The sequence below is a fragment of the Phaethon aethereus genome (genome assembly GCF_964289735.1).
Source record: "Phaethon aethereus genome assembly, chromosome: 2".
In the NCBI taxonomy this organism is placed as follows: domain Eukaryota; kingdom Metazoa; phylum Chordata; class Aves; order Phaethontiformes; family Phaethontidae; genus Phaethon; species Phaethon aethereus.
In genome coordinates this window covers 151,301,837-151,320,694 of record NC_138582.1, presented here as the reverse complement: position 1 = coordinate 151,320,694, position 18,858 = coordinate 151,301,837, and the positions used below count along the sequence as shown (strand labels likewise).

Below are 18,858 nucleotides of genomic sequence, written 5' to 3'. Positions count from 1 at the left end.
TTTCATTGCTTTATGCTTCACCGACACTCTACAAAGACCGAGAATAGTTGCGTTTTGCTGCTGAAAGTTGTCATTATCAGCTACTTCCAGTATAAATAAGCGCAATTTGATCAGTGTGCTAATGTACAACCCTCTGCTGCAGGCTCAGCCCTGGTCTTTGGGTGAATTAATTCATGCAGGACAGCGTAACTCATACAGCTGAGGGAACCGTGCCACGAGAGACACTCGGTCGCATGGAGAGACACCTTTGCATTAAAACCTATTTAGTTCCATTGAGGCTTTAAAAAGTAATCGGGAGCAGCATAGGCGGAACCTGGCACTCGCCACCACAAAAATCCCGTTCTCCCCTTCCCAGCCACTGCAGTTTAACGTGGGCTAAGTTTAAAAAGAGAGGAGGTAAGACCCGTGCCCGACTGGGATGTGAGAATACACCATTTGCTTATTTTCAAGAATAATTCGGGGTCAAAGAAAGAACAGCAAATGTTTTCGAGGCAGGCAACCAAAACAAATCGTGGCGATTTCTAGGCTTTTTTTTTTTTTCTCCTGTTTTTTTAGTACTCTACCGTTCTGTTCACTAAAATCTCTCGAACACCCAGAAAGACTGCCAATGAGAACAAGATGTTTGTCTTTGAACATCACATTATCAACAGAGGTCATTTGCTATTTTGCAATGAATTATCCCTTTTATTTGTTTATTTATTTGATCAGCTATAAATGAAAGTTATTCGTGTATATAAAACTGAAGTTTTTACTGTTGAAATTGAACTGTACATGTTTACTACAGGAAAAAAATATCAACTCTTGTTTAACAAGACATTATACATCAATAAGCAATAACCTTGTGGAGGATTTGCAGTCACCTGGTCTATAAAAACAAGCAGGACAAATAACAGCAATTTATATGCAAAAGTAATGATTTAATGACTATAAGCAAGACAAAGCAATAGAATTGTGCTTCTTTTGCAGACTGGAGACAATGAAATGTTTAACTACAATTTTCCCGTACAAACATGAAACAATATCCATATAGAATAAACACCCTCACAAATGTATAACTGATGGGTGATGAACACACACGAAGTTCGACCAAAGCAAAGCACAAACTGAAAAGTGTTCCGGGCTGTTCATATTTTACGGTGGAAAAGTTCCTTCTACTGAAAAAAATAATACTCTTAGAAGCCTCTAATAAAATGCACCTATTTGCAGGCCATTAAAGAGGAGGCATTCTCCACAATTTATTGGAAATATTAAAGTACCTGTTAAATTTTAATGAAGTTAGTACTGTACCATATACATATATATTAAAACAAATTTAGATAAAATGCCTTCATCCAGCGACTTGCTGGTTCCTTAAAATTTATACCAAATAGTTTATGGCTTCTATAATGATTCCATGTGCTTTTAAAAACACAATCCCACCACATCAAATAATAAAAAGGTAATCAAACAAGTCAAAGACTTCTATGTCCCTTAACTTTTTTTTTTTTTTCTTCACTGCATCACTTCAACATTTGGTAAAGTAAAAATATATCACTTGGAAATAAAAAAAAAGACAAAGCCAGTAAAATCCTTTTAAGATTGCCAATTGCCTCCAGGTTATCAGAGACTTGAATGTGCTTCCCCAATACTGTAGCTCTCACACGCAAAGTGTTTCTTGCAGTATGAGCAAAGCTCAAACAGGCGGCATCTGCAAGGGTCGAACCAGTTTAGAAATTTAACAACCATATCATGAGTGCATGAAACACAATATTTTCTTTATAGTATTTATAAATATATCATACAATACTGTTTCCTGTTATGTCATATACCAATATGGCATTGTACAATAAGCATAATGCCATCTGATTCTTACAAAAGCGAATCATTTAAACAAGTCAGTAAATAAAACGGTAATACCCGCTTTTAGGCATACAGATTGTAAAACTGAAGTTTACTTTTCTTTTGATCGGTTCTGCGCAGCAACAGAGAAGTAAAAGATGCAACATAAGAATCAAAATGGCTAATACGCAAAAATTGTTATTCACAGTGACATGGCTACATATATGCATTATTCTATGCATATTCTTTCCGTTTTGTTGGATTTCAAGATGAAAAAGCACTTGCTTTCTACAGGTTCACAAAACAGCATAAGAACAATAACAATTGAAGAGAACGCAATGGAGGCATTAAGTCTGGATTAACAAACTACTTCCCGGGATTTGTATCCACTTCTGGAGACTCCCGAGTCCAGATGATGGGGACGGAAACAACTCCGCATCACTCAGAAACAGGTGAAGGTGTAACTTTTGTTTGCTTCCCAGTCCTCTGAAAACAATTTACATTTCAATCTTGCGTTTCCATTAACGTCCATCCTGAATGTCACCTAGTCCGCCTTTTATAGCCAAGTTCAGTGTCACTACAAAAGAAAGCAATTTGGACGATAGTCACATGGATTAGCATCTATAAAGCTTTAATGGCATGGAGAGATCTATATAAAGAAGGGGGGGGGGCGCGGGGGGGATGGCGGTAGCCTGGTTGGCACGTCAACCAGATGAAGTGGCCGAGGAGCCATTTATCGACGTTTTCCGCGCTCTGTTGGTAAAGGAGGACTGGTGGTTACTGCTGGGGCTGCTGCTGGTGCCGTTCATGGTGCTGGAGATGTGCGGGAACTGGGGGTGAGGAGACTGGACCGGCGTGCTGGGGCTGGGCAAACAGGAGGAGGTGGAGGGGATGCCTCCCGCCGGGCTGCTGGCCTTGTCGCTCCCAGAGTCACTTTCCAGCTCCCCGCTGTTATTCAAGCCTTCCCTCTGGTGACTGATCTTCATCCTCTTGCAAGTAGGTCGGACCCGGTATTTCAGGGGGAGAGGCCCGTTCTGCAAGGCAAAGGGGAGACCCTGGTCAGTGCCCGCCCCCGGCCACGACCCTCACTCCCCCGGGGGAAGCACGCTGGCCATACGCTGGCCAGAGGCTGGCCATACCCACCCGCCTCCAGGTATAGATGTAGGCAATATCCATCAGGGTGTAGTAGTCCTTCAGGGGCTCCTCTTCATACATCACATCAATCTGTTCAAGATAGGAATCTTGCATTAAGGAGCATCCAGGCATTTACCCCCAGTGTATGTTTGCTCTGAGGTGAAAGTAGCCCTGCTGCCATATAGACCAGAAAACTGAAAAAAAACCCCAACCCTATACCCAAATTAGCAGGGAATAGGGAATTTTCAGATCTATTAGATATGTTTTGAATACATTAAGGAGCAATTTCTTTATACCTCGATAGTAACAGCATCAAAAAAATTACAGTGTCACCAAACTCTCCGAATAGATACTTTTAAAATAATGTTCATACTCCCATCAACATATTGCACACCCCAGATACACCTGGTAATTAGTACTTGCTGGAACTGGCTGTGATGAGAAAATGAGCGCCAACCAGCATTGGCTTAGAACAGCGAGACTGATTTTAACAAAAAAACAATTAAAAAAAAAATTACTCTTTCCCCTTAGGTACCTGGAAAGTGTTAGGTATGTCCATTTTACTCCGCAGGAACTTTCTCAGATGCATCACTGTCATCGCTGCTGGGCAGCGTAAGTATCTTTTGTCATTCACCTGATGGCATAGTAAAGAAAATCAGTCTACTGAGAGCAAGCAATTACTTCCACCAAAGTTGCGTTCTAACATTTTGTGTTAATTTTTTCACAAAACGCACTTTATTAAATGATGAATTATAATACAACAATTTCTGCTGCCTTACAAGGAGCAACAGAAATAAGCGGTAAATTACAGTTCCAGAATAAGTAATAAAAATGCAACTAAAGATTTTTACCTCACAGTAAACCCCTTTTTAGAATATATATGTATTACATACTGACGTTTAAAATTAATTAATAAATAATTTATTGCAGAATCTGCCAAAAAATCATATTCCACTTTAAAAGTGACACTGCAGGTATTTTTTTTATGTTAAAAAATTTTTTACATATACAGCTATATGAAGATGCTTGACCTCTACCTAGTGTGCTAGTAGGAAATACGCTTCTTTGGTTCCAGATACACATACCCATGTATTTTTTTCAGCTACAAATCTGCCCCCAAGATGTTTGTGTGTGTTATGTTTCCTCTAGAGTAAGGAAAAGTTATTTACCTCCTCCTTTGATTTTTCTTTCTCCTTACTTCCTTTTCGTTCCAGTCTGTGAGAAGAAATGAAACAATTACAGCAAATAATAAATGTAGCTGCTATCAGCCAGGTAAACATAAAATATTGCCATTCTGGAACTTGCCTATTCTGGTCAAAGAATTCAATGGATAAGCTTATTATCTCGTCGTCTGTTATAATTCTTTTGTCTTCATCAGCCACTTCTCCCCTGTCTTCATTAGAGCCATTGGCAGCTGCGCAGAAATTTCCACAATAATTTACATTTTGAAATTCAAATCAGGAAGAATGGCAATTCTCAGTAACAAGAAAAAAAAAAAATCTCCATTGCAAGATTATGAATTAAAGGTACCTAACTGTTAAAACAATAAACTTTTATTATGTTGAATTAAAATTCTGTCATGGTAATATGTAATTCATAAGCCAAAAAGGAAACAGCAATGCAGCTAGGTCAATGCTACATTTATTAAAGTTGCGAACGAGAAGCTTTTACCATCAGCCGACGGGTGAGCAGCATAAAAATCCCTTCTTCTTTTCATTTCATCTAGATGGAAAAGCATATATTTTTCTTTTAGTATTTACTCTGTACCTCCTGGTATTGATATAGGATAGCAGCTCTGGTTTTGTTTTTCTGCTCTTAAGAAAAAACCCGATTTAACTACTTACTTTTGAAAAGGCCTGGTACTAGCTTGTATACAATATCTTGGAGAGTTTTATCTGACCTGCAGAAAGAACAACCCCAAAACATAAAATTAAGCAGGTGAAGCGATATTTTAATCCAAGCAGCAGCTCCTCATTTATAATCTTTCACAACAATGAGGCATCTTCTACAAAGTGGGAGGCTAGTCATAAAAAGTTAACTGAGGAGACCCTGTAATCAAACCAACACTGCTCTAAGCACCGCTGTGAAACAAAACTCATCTGCGCTACCACAACTGAAAAATAATCTCCTCGGACAGAAGGCAGGCCTGCAAAACTACATGTCCCCCCTATAATATAAAGGGAGCAAAAAGTAAGACTGACAAGAAGAGTATTTCTGAAAGGAGGAGCATGCTTTAAAGGCTTTTGCCTTTCGGCTTGGAAAGTTGCAGCAAGAGTTTTCCTGACTAGGAGCTATGGCTGGTGTGAAGCATGCCTGGGAGGAACAGAGAGCAGAGGTAAAAACTGTCGGGCTGGTGGACATGAGGGTGGGAGAGAGGGAAGAGGCGTTGCCGCGTATGCAAAAAAACCCCAACAAAACACCCAACAAAAACTTTCTGTCTCGCATCCAGAGAAATCTTCCATTTCAATCAATGACAAAACTCCAAAGAAAGAGCATACACACGCGTTAGCTTGTAAATTGGCAAGTCCTTTCAGATTTAAATCGCAGACGAGGAGATAACATCGAGGCTACTACTGCTGCTCTCCCCGTGGAGAGTAAAATAAGAGGCGCAGGGTGCGCGTCGCGTCTTTCTCCTACCTTATATTCAAAAGCGGTCGAGTTTTGTGAACTTGGACATCACAGATAGGACAATACTTGCTGGTCTCCAAGTAGCGCACGATACAGGTCTTACAGACTGGAAGGCAACCACGGCAGCATTTTAGTGATGCTGGTAGGTGACGCTCAGCTATGCACAGACCGAGGTGCGATTTTCTAAACTATGCAAGCCATTGTCAGCAGCGCGCTGCTTAAGCTAAACAAATACCCAAATAAGCTGCAATTACCATGAAAAGGAGACGCTTAGAGCACATATATTATTACTTTAACAAAGACCGTAGGGCCGTCGTCAGAAAAACTGCACCGCGGACGGGCCACCTATTTCCCAGCCCGCCGGGGAGGCGGCGGTCCCGGGCACCTCGGGGGAGGGGAGGGGTGGGTCGGGGTTTTTTTGTGTGTGTGTTCCCGGGATGCAGGGAAAGGTGGGAAGCAGCGGGGGAAGGACGCGGAGCGCCGGGTCGTACTTACAGGAGTGGAGGCACTCTATGATGGTTGTTGCATCAATGAAGTACCCGCCGCAGAGCACGCACATGAGATGGGGGTTTAGCTCGGTTATTTTGATTCTGGTTGTTCGGTGCATTTCGGCGTGGCGAGGGGCGGCTCTGAAAGACACACACAGAGGGGCCGCTCAGCGGGGACGAGCGCGGCGGCGTCCCAGGTGCCGGATCCGGCGCGGCCCCTTCCCCCGGCGGGCGCGGCCCCGCCGCGGCGGCAAGGCAAGCGCGGGAGGCGGCCGCGGCGGCGGGGGCCGGTCCCGAGCCCGGCGGGGCGTCCCCGCACCGCCCCGCGCCGGTCCGGGCGCAGCCTCGCGGAGGCGCGGTCGCTCCGCGGCACCCACCGCGCCGCTCCCCCGGCGGACACGGGCTCTCCCCGCGTCGCGGCGCGGCGGGGCACCGGCCGGCTCGGGCTGCTCGGCCAGTGGCGCGGTGGGGCGGCTGGGCACCGGGCTGCCGGCGAGCAGCACAAAGGGGAACCGGCGCCTCCCGGTGCGGCTGCCCCGGCATTTCCGGAGCGCGGGGAGGGGCGGCGGGGGAGGGACGGGGCGGGGGGGGGGGGGCGCACGCACACGCACCTCGGAGCGGGGCCGCGCACCGGGGCCGGCCCGCGAGGGGGGTCCGGGCGGGAGCCGCCGCTGCTGCTCGGTGCCGATCCGGATCTGCTCCGCGCTCCGAGGGGGTTGCTATAGCAACTTACACTTACACTTGGCATCCTGCCACCGCTGGGAACACACGAGAGCCGGGCGGGGGGGCGGCCAGGGGCGGGGGGGCCGGGCCGGGCCGGGCCGGGGGGGTGGGACGCGGGGCCCGGCGGGGGCGGGGGGGGTGTGGAGAGGCCGACGAGCCCGCGGGGGTCTGGGAGCCCGGTGGGGAGGGGGAGGCCGGGGGGAGGGGGGGCCGGGCGGGGTCGGGGTGCTGCAGCCTGGGGGGTGCCGGGGCGCGCTGCGGGGCGGCGGGGGCGGGCGCGGGGCCGAGCCGGGCTTTGGGGTCTCAGCCCGGCGGAGGCGAGCGGCAGAGGCTCCTCCCGAGCCTCGGCCATTTCGGATCCTCTCAGGGGCCTCTCTCCACGTCGACTCGGTGCGAGGAGCTGGGCTGAGACCGCTCCTCTCCCCCTCCGCTCCCTCCCTCCGCCGCGCCGCGCTCCCGGGGAGCGAATCACCCGCACCGCCGGCGGGGTGCGAGCCCCGGCTCCCGCTCCGCGCCGCCGGCATCCCCCCCTGCCCCCTTCTCCCTTCTCCTCCTTTTTCTCCCTCCTTCCTTCCTCCCCCCGCCTTGCTCCCTCTCTTTCTCTCCTTCCCCTCCCTCCCTCTTTTGACTCTTGTTTGAAAAGCCTCCTGCGGACGGAGCGAGCGCGGTGCAAAGTTTTGCAAGAGGTGGAAAGAGATTCTCGGCACCAGGGCAAGGTGTTTGGACGAGAGAAAACAAGTCTCGGGATCCTTAAACAAACCCCCTTTTCAGCCATAAAGCACACCGAGGGGCCGGGGGGAGACGACACGACACCCAAACTGACTTTAAACGGTACATCAGTGACAACATGCGAAGGACCATGTGACCAGATCATTCCTAAAGCTAAATCAACACCTTGTCATCACAATGCAGCGACAAGAGTGAAAAACAAATGTCATTTTCACAGTCTGAAACCCATAAACCCCCGTCGGATGCACTGGTACCAACGTTAGATGCACGCATACTATTTAAAATGAGAGGGAATAAGAGGTACAGGGGAAAGTCCAGCGGGGCAAAAAAAAAAACCCTGTCAGCCACGTCAGTTCCCGAGTAAATTATTTTCTGTCAGCCAGATCCTGAAAAATGTAACATAACAACGTTGCTCCCATGCAAGCCACTCATTTCCCCATATCAGTGCCCCCAGCACACCAGCTCCTGTCCTTGGTCCCCACTCTTCCCGAGGCAAAGCTTGCGAGCCACCTCTCACTGCAGCACCCTGCGAGATGGAGAAGTCTCAAGATGCGAGGTACTCCCCAGCCACTCGCAAACTTCAATGTTAGGCAGCGAAAAAAAAAAAAAAAAAGAAAAAAGACAACACACCAAGCTTTCTAAAAGCTTTGAATTTCGGCCAAACTACCCAGGACAGGGGTACAATATTCCCAGAGAAGTGTTGCACAGCGCCAACGAGCGACCCTAGCCAGGAAACTTCTCTTGCTGCTGCAGGAGAACCCTCGAGCGAGCAGCAGATAAAACTCCCCAGCACCAAACCGCAGCCGGCCAGCACGCAGAAAAGTGAAGTGCAGGAAGCACCGAGACAGCCCTGGTCCCCAAAGCTGTTCCTAGCCCCGGACGGCAAAGCAAGACCCCCGCTGCATTGCACCGCGGTTTAAATGTCGCTTCCAGGGTTCCTGACCCTCCGCTTCTTCCTTTTAAACTGATACCGGGGGTTTGCTGTTCCCAGAAAAGGCTGAGCACGGGCTGCTGCTCTCCCCTCTGAAGAGCCCAGAGCCCTGCAGCCGGCGACTCTGAGGTCCCTTTGGGTACTTCAACACGGACAGGCTGCTTTCACGGTTCTGTGTTTTATTTGTTCAAGTCACTGCCTTATAATTCATAAATATCTGAACCAAAAAAAAACCACCCCAGCAGTGACCGAGGTCACGCAAGTCGGCTGACCGAGAATTCCTTCCCAGCCTTGACAGACTGGGACAAACCTTTCAAGACATTAACGCGTTTATTTCACGCAGGCGTAGCCCCTTCCTAAATGGAGGGGGATTAAATTCAACCGTGAAACCTGTTTTGTCGAAGCAACCCCTAAACGCGGATTATTTATTGCCCAAAGTTAGCACATTTTCAACGTGCTATGAGCTATCTTTGAAAGCAGTGATTTTTCTCCAGCGAGCTGAACCAGACACCTACCTTCTCCCCAAAAGCCACCCGTACTGGCACACGCACACGCGTGTCTCTGCCTGCGGGTATGTAACACGAAGGCAGCACATTTAACTACAGCACCCTGAGCTTAATATTTTGGTACGAGGGAAACTCTTACAGTTTTTTTTTTCTGCTCGTGCTGATAGCTCGGCGAATACCAACACTTCACACAGTCAATACAAACAGCCTTTTAACCAGGACAATATATATATTTACACACTGACACACGGAACAACTAAACGTAAAATATAAGGAGATAATACTCGCTAGAAGTAAACACTGCCAGCCAACTGATTATTTAGAGGCCTTAAACGGGTTATGTCAAAATGAAGAAAAACAGAAGCGCATTCTCCTGCTAAAAATCAGCTACATTATTAAAAATCTATAAAGGCAATAAGCTATCAAACCTTGCTCGACAGGTCTCTAACAGAACGTAGATACATAAACACCAGAAGCATCGCTCGGGTAGGTTTGTGTACTTTGCACCCATCTCTCCTCTCGGAAAACTCTCTCATCAGGAATAAAGCAGCCGTCATTCCACATCTTCACCCATTATCAGTCAGAGCCACTTTTACTATCCAGCTTGTTATTACTCTTTCGCTTAAGAATGGCCACATATGTTTTAAAGGAGGGGACGGTGCTCCTTTCAGAGAGGACACACGGAGCTCAAATATCTCTGCCCAGCTCACTGCAGCGGGGGAAAGACCTGAATATTGGCAATTGAGCGCAAAGGGACCCCAATCCCTGAAATCGCCTCCCTGGAACTAGGTGGAGGACACGATCTCTCAGCTTAAAAAATACACTAAAATGTTAATTTTCTACTACCTAAGCGATCAGGCAGGTCAAGCCTCCGCGTCTCTGGCAAACTGCAACACAAGTCTGTCTCAGCTTCCAGGACGCACTGCACAGACTCACTCAAAGTAGTTTTACTGGACTGCATTTCCAGAATCCCCCTGGTCTTTGGGACAGTCCCATAAAATAAGTTGCTCTGACCACTGCAGACTACGCAAAAAAAAAAAAAAAAAAAAAAAATCCTTTTAACGCCAAACTTGCAGATGGGCACACACGCCCCAGGTTTTTCCTCAACTTTTCTGGAGAGTGGAGGAGTGAATCAAAGTTTCTAGAGGCTGAAAAGTGACTATCTCGCTTTTACAGAAATGCGATTTTTCTGCTTATTTTTAACTGATTATTTGCAAATATTTACAGTAAACACAGAGAAACATCCCGCGTTAAATATTGCCAAGGCCATACAATTACAGAAACATACACCAGCAACTTCCCAGTGCTGCCCATCAGCAGCACGAGGAGCCCACTCCTGACGTCTTTAAGATCTGACAAAGGATTTCATGTAAATTTACAATTCCCGGGCTCAGGAGGGAAAAAAAACCCAAAACCAAAATACAACTAATCAGAGAAAAGAAATTCAAAAACCCCCCTGCGTCCCACAGACGCATCACCTTTGCTCCAAAGACTCCAGCAAACCGCACGCCCCAGCTCCCCAAGATCGCAGCCAAACTGCTGTCCTCACCCCCTCCCCCCCCAAAAAAGTTATTTCTCGGTGTTGGCCACCCCTTTCCTCTCCCAGCAGGCACAAACCCCCAAACCTGAGCATTTAGAGCAGAAATGTAAGAAGAGACATTGGGAACAACTGGGAACCGCCATCTTACAACCCATCCAATTTCACACAAGTACTTGTCCAACTTAAGTTAATAACATTTTCTGCTGGGTGCCCCGGCGCCTAACAACCCCTCCGGGAGGATCGCTACCCCCCGCTGGCTCTATCTCTATAAAATGGGTGCGTTATCTGACATTTTAACCTCCCCCAGACACATTTCTTTCGGGGAGGACTGAAATCACTTGACCCAGGCAGCTCCAGATTTCACGAACGTCCCTGTTTAATCAAAATCTGCCTTTAAACAAAGGGCGCTCAGGCCGGGCTGGCAGCAGGGTCTGGAAATATAAATATTCTCCTCGGGGGCCATGTGCACAGAAAGGTTTTAGGGAGCGACTGGAGACAGAAAAGAACTAAAATTTGCAAATGTGGGTGCGTAACGCGAGCGAGTGCACAGGCTGCTGCTGCTGCTGCTGCGTGCCTATATGTGTGTGTGTGTGGCTGGAGCAGCCTGTCAGCGCTTTTCCCATACGGAGAGCTCGGGGGACACCTAGGCTCCCATTTGCAGCCCCCAAACCGGCCGAAAACCGCCGCCGAGCCCCCTTCGCCCCCCGCCCTTGGTAAGGCGACACCTCGCTTCATACGTACCCGGAAAACGGAGCCGGTGGGTGATGATCGGAGCGGCCAAAAAAGACAATGAAAGTTAAAAGTCGTTCAGCAGAAAATGAATGTGAGCCAAGCGGCCATCTTGAAATGAACTGCAGACGCTGTCAATTGCAATAAGCTTATTGCCGCCGCCGCCGCTGCGCTCCGCGCATTTTAGTTACAAAACACCCGGGTTTCCGCCGCTCGTCCACCGGCCCTTCTCGCTCCCTCGCTCTCCCTCCGAGTTGGCCGCCCGGGCGGCTCAGGCGCTGGGAGCGCAAAGTCTCCCCGGTCCGGATGGGTCCTCTCTCCACCAGCCCATTGTCTCTCCCTCTGCCCCCCGCTCCGCCTCGCGGCCTCGCTCGCGCTCCTCTTTTTATTATTATTGTTAATTACGGTGACGATCACGAGTATTATTGTTGTTGTTATTTCATAGTTGGTGGCGGGGACCCGGGGAGGGAAGGAGGGCGGGCGGGCGGGCGGGCGGGAGGAGGGCGGAGGAGGGAAGAATGCAACGCTGAAGGCACACGGTGGAAACTGACACCGTCCCCAAAATGGCTCGGAGTTCGCCCGCCCCGCCAGCGTCACGTGGGGCGCCTCATTCCTTAAGGGCGGCCTGGGAATTAGCGGCGCTGCCGCCGGGGCCCGGCAGCCTCCCCGTGACCCAATCCCGCAACCCGGCCGCCTCCTCCTCCTCCTCCTCCTCCTCCCCCTCCGCCCCCGCCTCCCCTCCCCCTCCCGCCGCCCCCTCCCCTCTCTCACTCCCTCCCCTCCCCCCGGCCCTGCACGCGCTCGCCCGCGCGCCGCCGATGCCTCCTTTTCCTCGCCGCCCGCCCCGGCCCCGGCCCCGCTCCCGCTCCGCGCCCGCGGCTCCCGCCCGCCGCCGCCGCCGCCGCTCTCCTCCGGCCCCCCCGCCCCCGCCCCCCGCCGAGCTGCCGCCCGCCCGCCCCTCGGCTGCCTCCCCTCCGCCCGCCCCCGAGCACCCTGCGCCCCCCGCCCTGCCCTCTCCATCCCCACGCCGCCGCCCCCCGCCCGCACGCCCGCCGGCCCCACACGCCGCCCGGCCGCCTTCGCCCGGCGGCCCTCGCCTCCCTCCGCGCACTTGTTGCGCGCTCCCACCCGCGGCCGCCCCGTCCCGCCACGGCGCGAGAGCCCCCCCCTCCGCTCCACGCGGGGGGGGGAACGACCACCCCGCGGCCTCGCGCCCGCTGCCCTCGCGGCCGCGGGACGCACCTCTCGCACCGTCGGGGCCGCCCGTCCCCTCGGGGGCCGCGCCGACGCCTTCCCACCCAGAGCGGCGGCCCCCGGCCCCGGCCCGCCCCGGCGCACCCCCGAGCGGCGGCGACGGGTGTCGCGGGGATCCGCGGTGCCCCCCACCCGCGGAGGGGACGGGCAGCGCCGGGCGCCGCCGGAGCAGGCGGGAGGGAAGCGGGGAAGCCCTCGCGGGCGCCCGCCGCCGCGGACACGACGCCGCCCGCAGCCCGGGCGCGGACGAGCGGCGGAGACAGAACCCGGCTCCACGCCTGCCGCCGCGGAGAGGGCCAGTCCGCCGCCGCGCTTCCTCCGCGGGCCCGCCACCCCATCCCCCGCGCCCGCCGGCAGGTGCGGGCGGGCTCCGCGGCGGCCCCCGGCGCCGGGGCGGGCGAGAGAGGAGGGCAGCGGCCCCGCCGGCCCCGCCGCCGGGCGCGGAGCAGCCGCGACCCCGCGATGGGGGGAGACGCCGTCGAGCCGCAGCCGCCGCCTGGCCCCGCGGGCTCCGGCTTCCCGTGAAGCGGCCCGGCCTCGCGGAATGGAATGAAACAATAAAATGAAATTAAATCCCCCGCGGCCGCCGCGCCGGGGACCGGCCTCTACCCCCACGGAGGGTGCAAGATCAGTCGGAGCGAAACGACAAAGCGCGGTGGGGAACGGAGCGCGGGCGGGGCGGCCGCGGCGCGGAAGGCAGGGGCTCTCGCCTCACGGAGCGGGGCTCAGGTTTAGCATCTCCCTTTGAGGCGCAGGTAATTCACCCAGAGAAATTGCAGAACGGGAGCGAATAAACTTTATTAGATCCCCCAGAAAAATAATCAGTGACAATTCTAAAAATACACAAGAGAAAATAGAAGGAATGCTTTGAAGACAACGACAGTTAGCCAAATGTTTAACAAGAGTTAATTAAAAAAAAAAAAAGACAGGATCGAGGAATACCAAGTGTGGTCATAAAAACCAGTTATTTCCCTTAATTCCCCCCCAAGGACTTAAAAAAAAAAAAAAAAGAACAGTTTGCGTCAAGAGATGAAAGACATTTGTCATTGAGAAGACACTCTCAGGAATCGGAGTTCTTCAGCTCGGCAGGCTGACACCTTCCTTCAATCACATCTGAGTTGCTCTTTCTAGACTTTTTGCAGCATCTTTTAGTTTTCCGACTAAATCCTAAGAGATGAAATACCGTCTTAGGATAAACGTATTTTTTAAAAGGTCAGCTAGAGGAACATAAGATTTTTTTATACAGAGAGGCAAGGGAAACCAGCACCTTATACCACAAAGAAATGTTGCAACTGATGAACAATGCCAGCAAGTAATTAAATAGCTTCCCATTTTACAACATAGTAAGAAAAGTAGGAACTGAAGGAAAATGCCTTTTAACATAGATTATTGACTGAAACAGATCACTGCTCTTAACACCTAGATTTCATCGGTATCGTTATGATGGCTAACGCTGACATTTGCTCTAGGCTTTTAAGTACTATAGACGTTTCTAAAATACTGAAAATATGTTAAGTGCAATTTTGTATTAGGACCATTCATCCAGACAAAGCACATCAGATTTAACTAAGTCAGCAAACCGATTAAAAACACTCATTAGTAAGAAAAGGACAACTTTTGAGATGCACATTAAAAAGGGAGAGGTGTAAACCTGAAGTTTTAATATCTTCTTTTTTTCTTTCCCCAACCCCTCTTCCCAATCCTCCAGTTTGGTCACTCACAAGCATTACAATACTGCTATTGTTCAGTTACACATTTAAATCGCTAAACAAAGATCAACGTTTGTTTCAGTACATTTCTTACATGTCATTAACACCACTGAAGAGACCTCAGTTCGTTCTCTATTTTTAATCATGACACATTTAAACCACTGAACCAGTTTCTTTAATCATTTCTCTAAAGCATGGGAAATCAAGAGTTTCAGAAAAATGATGTATTTCCTCCCATATAGATAACTTACAGTTATGAAATCAGACAAAAGAGTTATGCATGTATGTAAAACACTCCCCAAGCAACTAAAATCAGCAACTTTGCAACTTTATTTGAGAAGACAGGAAAACTACACTTGGATAATTTTTATAGAAGATTCTTCCTTACCCTCCCAGTCCTGGAGAGAGAGAGAGAGATATCTCTATCTATTTAATAATAGTAAATCTGATTGCATTTTGATTGACAAATTCTTAAAAATATTTATATCCACAACTGGATCCAAACATAGAAAAAATTATGAAGGAAAGAAGTACCTGTAATTGCTCCATCGTGCAACTAAAACTAACATCTGGGTGTGATCCCGAATCACTGTTCTGAAGAAAAAAAACCAAAAAACCAAACAACAATGCCCATTTTATAAAAAAAAAAAAGTTGTGAAATGCATTTTTTTTACTTTGAGGGTACTGAGAGTACCGTACCTCTACGTTTAAGGTCACCAAGTAGGAAGGCTGGTAAGTTTTATGAAGTTGATTGCTCTAAATTAAAAACAAAAGGCACAGAAAAAAGTCAGGTCTCAGCACTGAAACAGAGTGAAGAAACACCTTGATGTGTTAAAATTACCTTGATCTGATATTCCAAGCGCCAAGACACATCAGTGATATGGAGAGGAGATCTGCCTATGCTGAAAGAAACAACAGTTACAAGTTCCCTACACTAAAGAAAATGTCATTTTCTAAAGCTGTCCATCAATAAAGAACTTTTTCCTGATCCTTGTAATGCTTCTTGAAGAGTTCAGAAAGTTTCTTAAGAGTAGAATTCCGAAAGGAGGAGGAAAAGTTTCAACAGCTGTTTTCTAAATTTTGTTTAAAAAGTACATTTTTTTTTTTTTAATGGAACTCTATTTCCTACTTTAATCACTTATGCATAGGTGTTTTCCAGGACAGTTTCAAAGTAGTTGTAATTGAAACTATGTATCTGTGCTGACTGGCAGACCTACCTTCCCAACAGGATTTCCAATGCATCCTTGTTTTTCTGGAGAAAGAAAAAAAAAAAGGGGGGGGGGGTAAGAATTTGCTAGATTCAATAAATTCCTGTGAGAGAAAGAAAACATGAATATGTTAAAATTTGTTCAAGAACCTGATATTCGGTGCAAAACTGTTCTATTCTCTCTTTATCCAGTTTACAGTCTTCTAGACATGTGCTACAGGGAAAAAAAAGAGTTTATTAGTTTTCTGTTAACATTAACTCAGCAGTACATTTTAAAGTAACAACCGCTAGAGAATTGGAGCAGCTTCCGAATGTTAGTACCTGATAGCAGATATGTCGGCTTTCTGCTTTCCTGCCTCCAGAATACATGTTGCAGCCGCAGCATGGCAATGTTTTAATACCGTGGGATCAATATCTTTCAGGTCTGGATCGTCTAAAATAAATGAATTACTGATGACACATTTATTTTCCAAATTCCAGCACACGGTGCCAAGAGCTCTAAACGGTACCTTTCCCGCAAAAACCCCCCAAACTTCAAAATGAAGGACATTTTGATGTTCTAGAGCGAAAGGACGGAGCAAGCAGGCAAGATGTGAGGAGGAGGAGAGGGGCTGAAGCGCTGGCCGGTGCAAGCCGTACCAGGCGGGGCTGCTCGGCGCCCCGCCGCCTCCCCATCGCCCTCCCGTTAAAAAAAGGAGGAAAAATATAAGGAAAAAAAAGAACCAAACCACCGTAATCTCCTCTCCACGCCCCGTCCGCGCTCCTCAAGGAACCAGTCGCCAAAGGCGAGGAGCGGAGCCGGAGCCGCCGGGGGCCCCCGGCACCGGCGCTCCCTGCGCGAGCGGAGGCGGCGGCGGGGCCCGTAATACCACAAGATGAATTCCACGGCCGGGGTTGCCGTAAGGAGTGGCCACGCGCGAAAAAAACCCCACACCAAACAACCCACAGTCGCAGCGGAGCGGCACAGGAAACACGCCTGCTTGCCCTGCCACGCGGACACGAACGCGTGGGGGACCCTGTCCCGGGCCGCGCCCCCCCCGCCCCTATTTTCCGGGGGTTTAAGGTTTAATGAAGCAGGCGCGCACTAGCGATGACACCCCGCGCAGCGGCACCCTGGTGCCGTCCACAGGTGACGCTCGGCGTGGGAGCCGCCCGGTGTTGGGGTGTAAAGGGGGGGTAGAGTGGACGCCGGCCAACGCCGCACGGACACGCGTGTCTAACATGCGGAGACGCGCGGGGCGCCGCTGGAAGAAGTAGCGCGGCGCCCGCTTGCGCCCTCCGCGAATCACCGCGGCCCCGCCCCCCCCGCCCCCCCGCCGCATCACCCCACGCCCACGCCGCTTCACCCCACGCGCTTACCCAACCCGGTTTGGGGTTGATGGAGGAGGCTGCGGAAAGCGGCGCGGAGGAGAGCGGCGTAAGGACGGCGGGGAAAACGACGGGGGTCACCCAGCAACCGCCACCCGCCCTGCGCGTACGCCGACAGCTCCATTGTGGGCGCCGTGACCTTCGACACGCGCCCACGTGACGCGCGCGCAGCTGATCGCCGCGACGAGGCGGAGCCGCCGCCGTGGGGCGGGCGGGGCGGGGGGTGGGGGCGAGGCGAGTGTCGCCTCCCCCCGCCTCCCCCCCCCCGCCCCGGTCACTGTCCTGCCCACGCGTATCTTGTGCGCGGGTGGCGGCATGCACCCCCCCCCGCCTTCTCCGTCCTTGGGGTTTGCAGTGGGTGACGATGCCGTTTCTGAGCGAATTTGAGAAAGGGTGCGGCGCTTGGCGCAGGAGGGGTTTAGGGGGGCGCGTGGAGCTCGTCAGTGCTTTTATCTCTTCATCGATCTTAAAAGTGCTGCTCCAAGTGCATCTCTTGGGATGAAGCTTTAAAGTCCAGAAATTCAAGCTATACATTTTTGCAGACCCGCTAACTTAAAACGTCACCAACTGAGCCCTATCCCTTTTCCCTATAGGTCATTTTACTTCTGGAATCTTTACCTTAGGTACACGTATCACAAGGTTTTGGGTTTCTTTTCCCCCCTGGGGTTATCGATCTGCATATCAAACCACGTTTTTTTTCCCCTATGGTTATGGCTGGCTGAAACATGAGCTTAGAATCAAAATAATTTTGTAACTAAGATCGCTGTAGCATTTTGGGAAAGATTTTGCGCATTTTGGGAAAGGCTTTGCGCATTTTGACATCCATGAAGTAGTGACAGACAGACAATGCAGCCTTCACTGGTGACTTAGCAAAGACCTACAAATGTGATCTAAAAACACCTCCATGTTAAGCGAGTTAAGTTCCTAATGTGGGCCATTAACCTGTTGCGTTAACATTTTGTTTTTTACATGTTGAAACATTGCCAGAGTCCCCCCCCAAACTTAGTATTTTACAAGTAAACAATGAAATGGCGCGTGTTTCTATTTCAGCTAATTACCAAATTAGGACACAACTAATAAAACATAAGCAAAGGCCTTTCTTATGTCACATGAATTATGATGTAGACAGCCTTTGGAGTTGAAGTATGCAAAATATTTTAGGTATCACTGTTTTTCTTGTGCACGGCTATTCTGAATGGACAAGAACATTACCGTGTGATCTGGCCTTCCTTTACTGAACAAATGTTTCCACCGAACATTTCTTACAGGGAAATTCAATGTTGAAAGATCCTCAGCCTAAAAAAAAACCTGAGTAGAAGCTAATAGCTGCTGCCAGATTCATGATGTTAAAATAACATCGATATAATGTCAAAAAGAGAGTGCTGCTGCTTCTGCAACAGGTAGACATCAGACAACTCAAAGTGCAAAACCAGCCGACTTTGCAAATGATTGCCAAATATGTAAAATAATTGAAGAACAGAGCAAAGCATTTTACCTCTAAATTTTTAACGTAATTTGTCTCAAACAATGTTGCCTAATAAGCGCAGGTCAGATAGCAGTAGATATAAAGTATAATATTCCAGAGTAACTTAGTTTAACATAGTGAGTATAGCCTGCTCCTTCGGTCATCTGCTGACCTGTGCTGCAACCCATTTGCAGGTTGACGGTGCCGCCGGAGGACTGGACTTCTTGCTAGGCAAGAGCTTTGAACAAACATGGTTCATTTCGTCATCAGAACTATTCACGGTAACTGGCTGGTAGCTGATTTAATCAAGAAGCTGCTAGGAATTTTGTATCCGTATCCACAGCTCTCACTAATTACTCTCAGTCATCTAAGAGCTCAGTCCGGCTTTGGAAGCCAGTTCAAGTTTTGTCACAGTAAGAATGGTAAGATTAGACTTTACCACATCTCACTGCATCACATTTTATGTTTTTTTGAACCACACTACATTTGAGATCATCGCTGGATTTTTTTTTTTCCTGTTCCTTTAGCCAAGCCCAGCTGCCCACCTGGCAGCGTGCGCCTCTCCTTCAGTACGGACGCAGAGGGTGGGCCATCGGGTGATTCTACCTTCTCAGCTTGCCCGCACTGGC

General features: G+C 49.7%; 1 protein-coding gene across 1 annotated transcript; it reads right to left on the bottom strand.

The window, feature by feature from the left end:
* Positions 1 to 2,522: 2,522 nt before the first annotated feature.
* Positions 2,523 to 17,252, bottom strand: LOC309402783 (polycomb complex protein BMI-1; the record flags this gene model as incomplete). The annotated part of the gene is made up of 13 exons (XM_081996714.1): positions 16,756 to 17,252; positions 15,718 to 15,829; positions 15,547 to 15,610; positions 15,407 to 15,441; positions 14,724 to 14,783; positions 6,076 to 6,209; positions 5,590 to 5,686; positions 4,797 to 4,852; positions 4,624 to 4,674; positions 4,122 to 4,366; positions 3,488 to 3,586; positions 2,962 to 3,042; positions 2,523 to 2,852 (listed from the first exon to the last, which is right to left on the bottom strand). Exons 1-13 carry the CDS (start codon positions 16,886 to 16,888, stop codon positions 2,523 to 2,525), a joined length of 1,497 nt encoding a protein of 498 aa, XP_081852840.1. The 5' UTR covers positions 16,889 to 17,252.
* Positions 17,253 to 18,858: the final 1,606 nt, after the last annotated feature.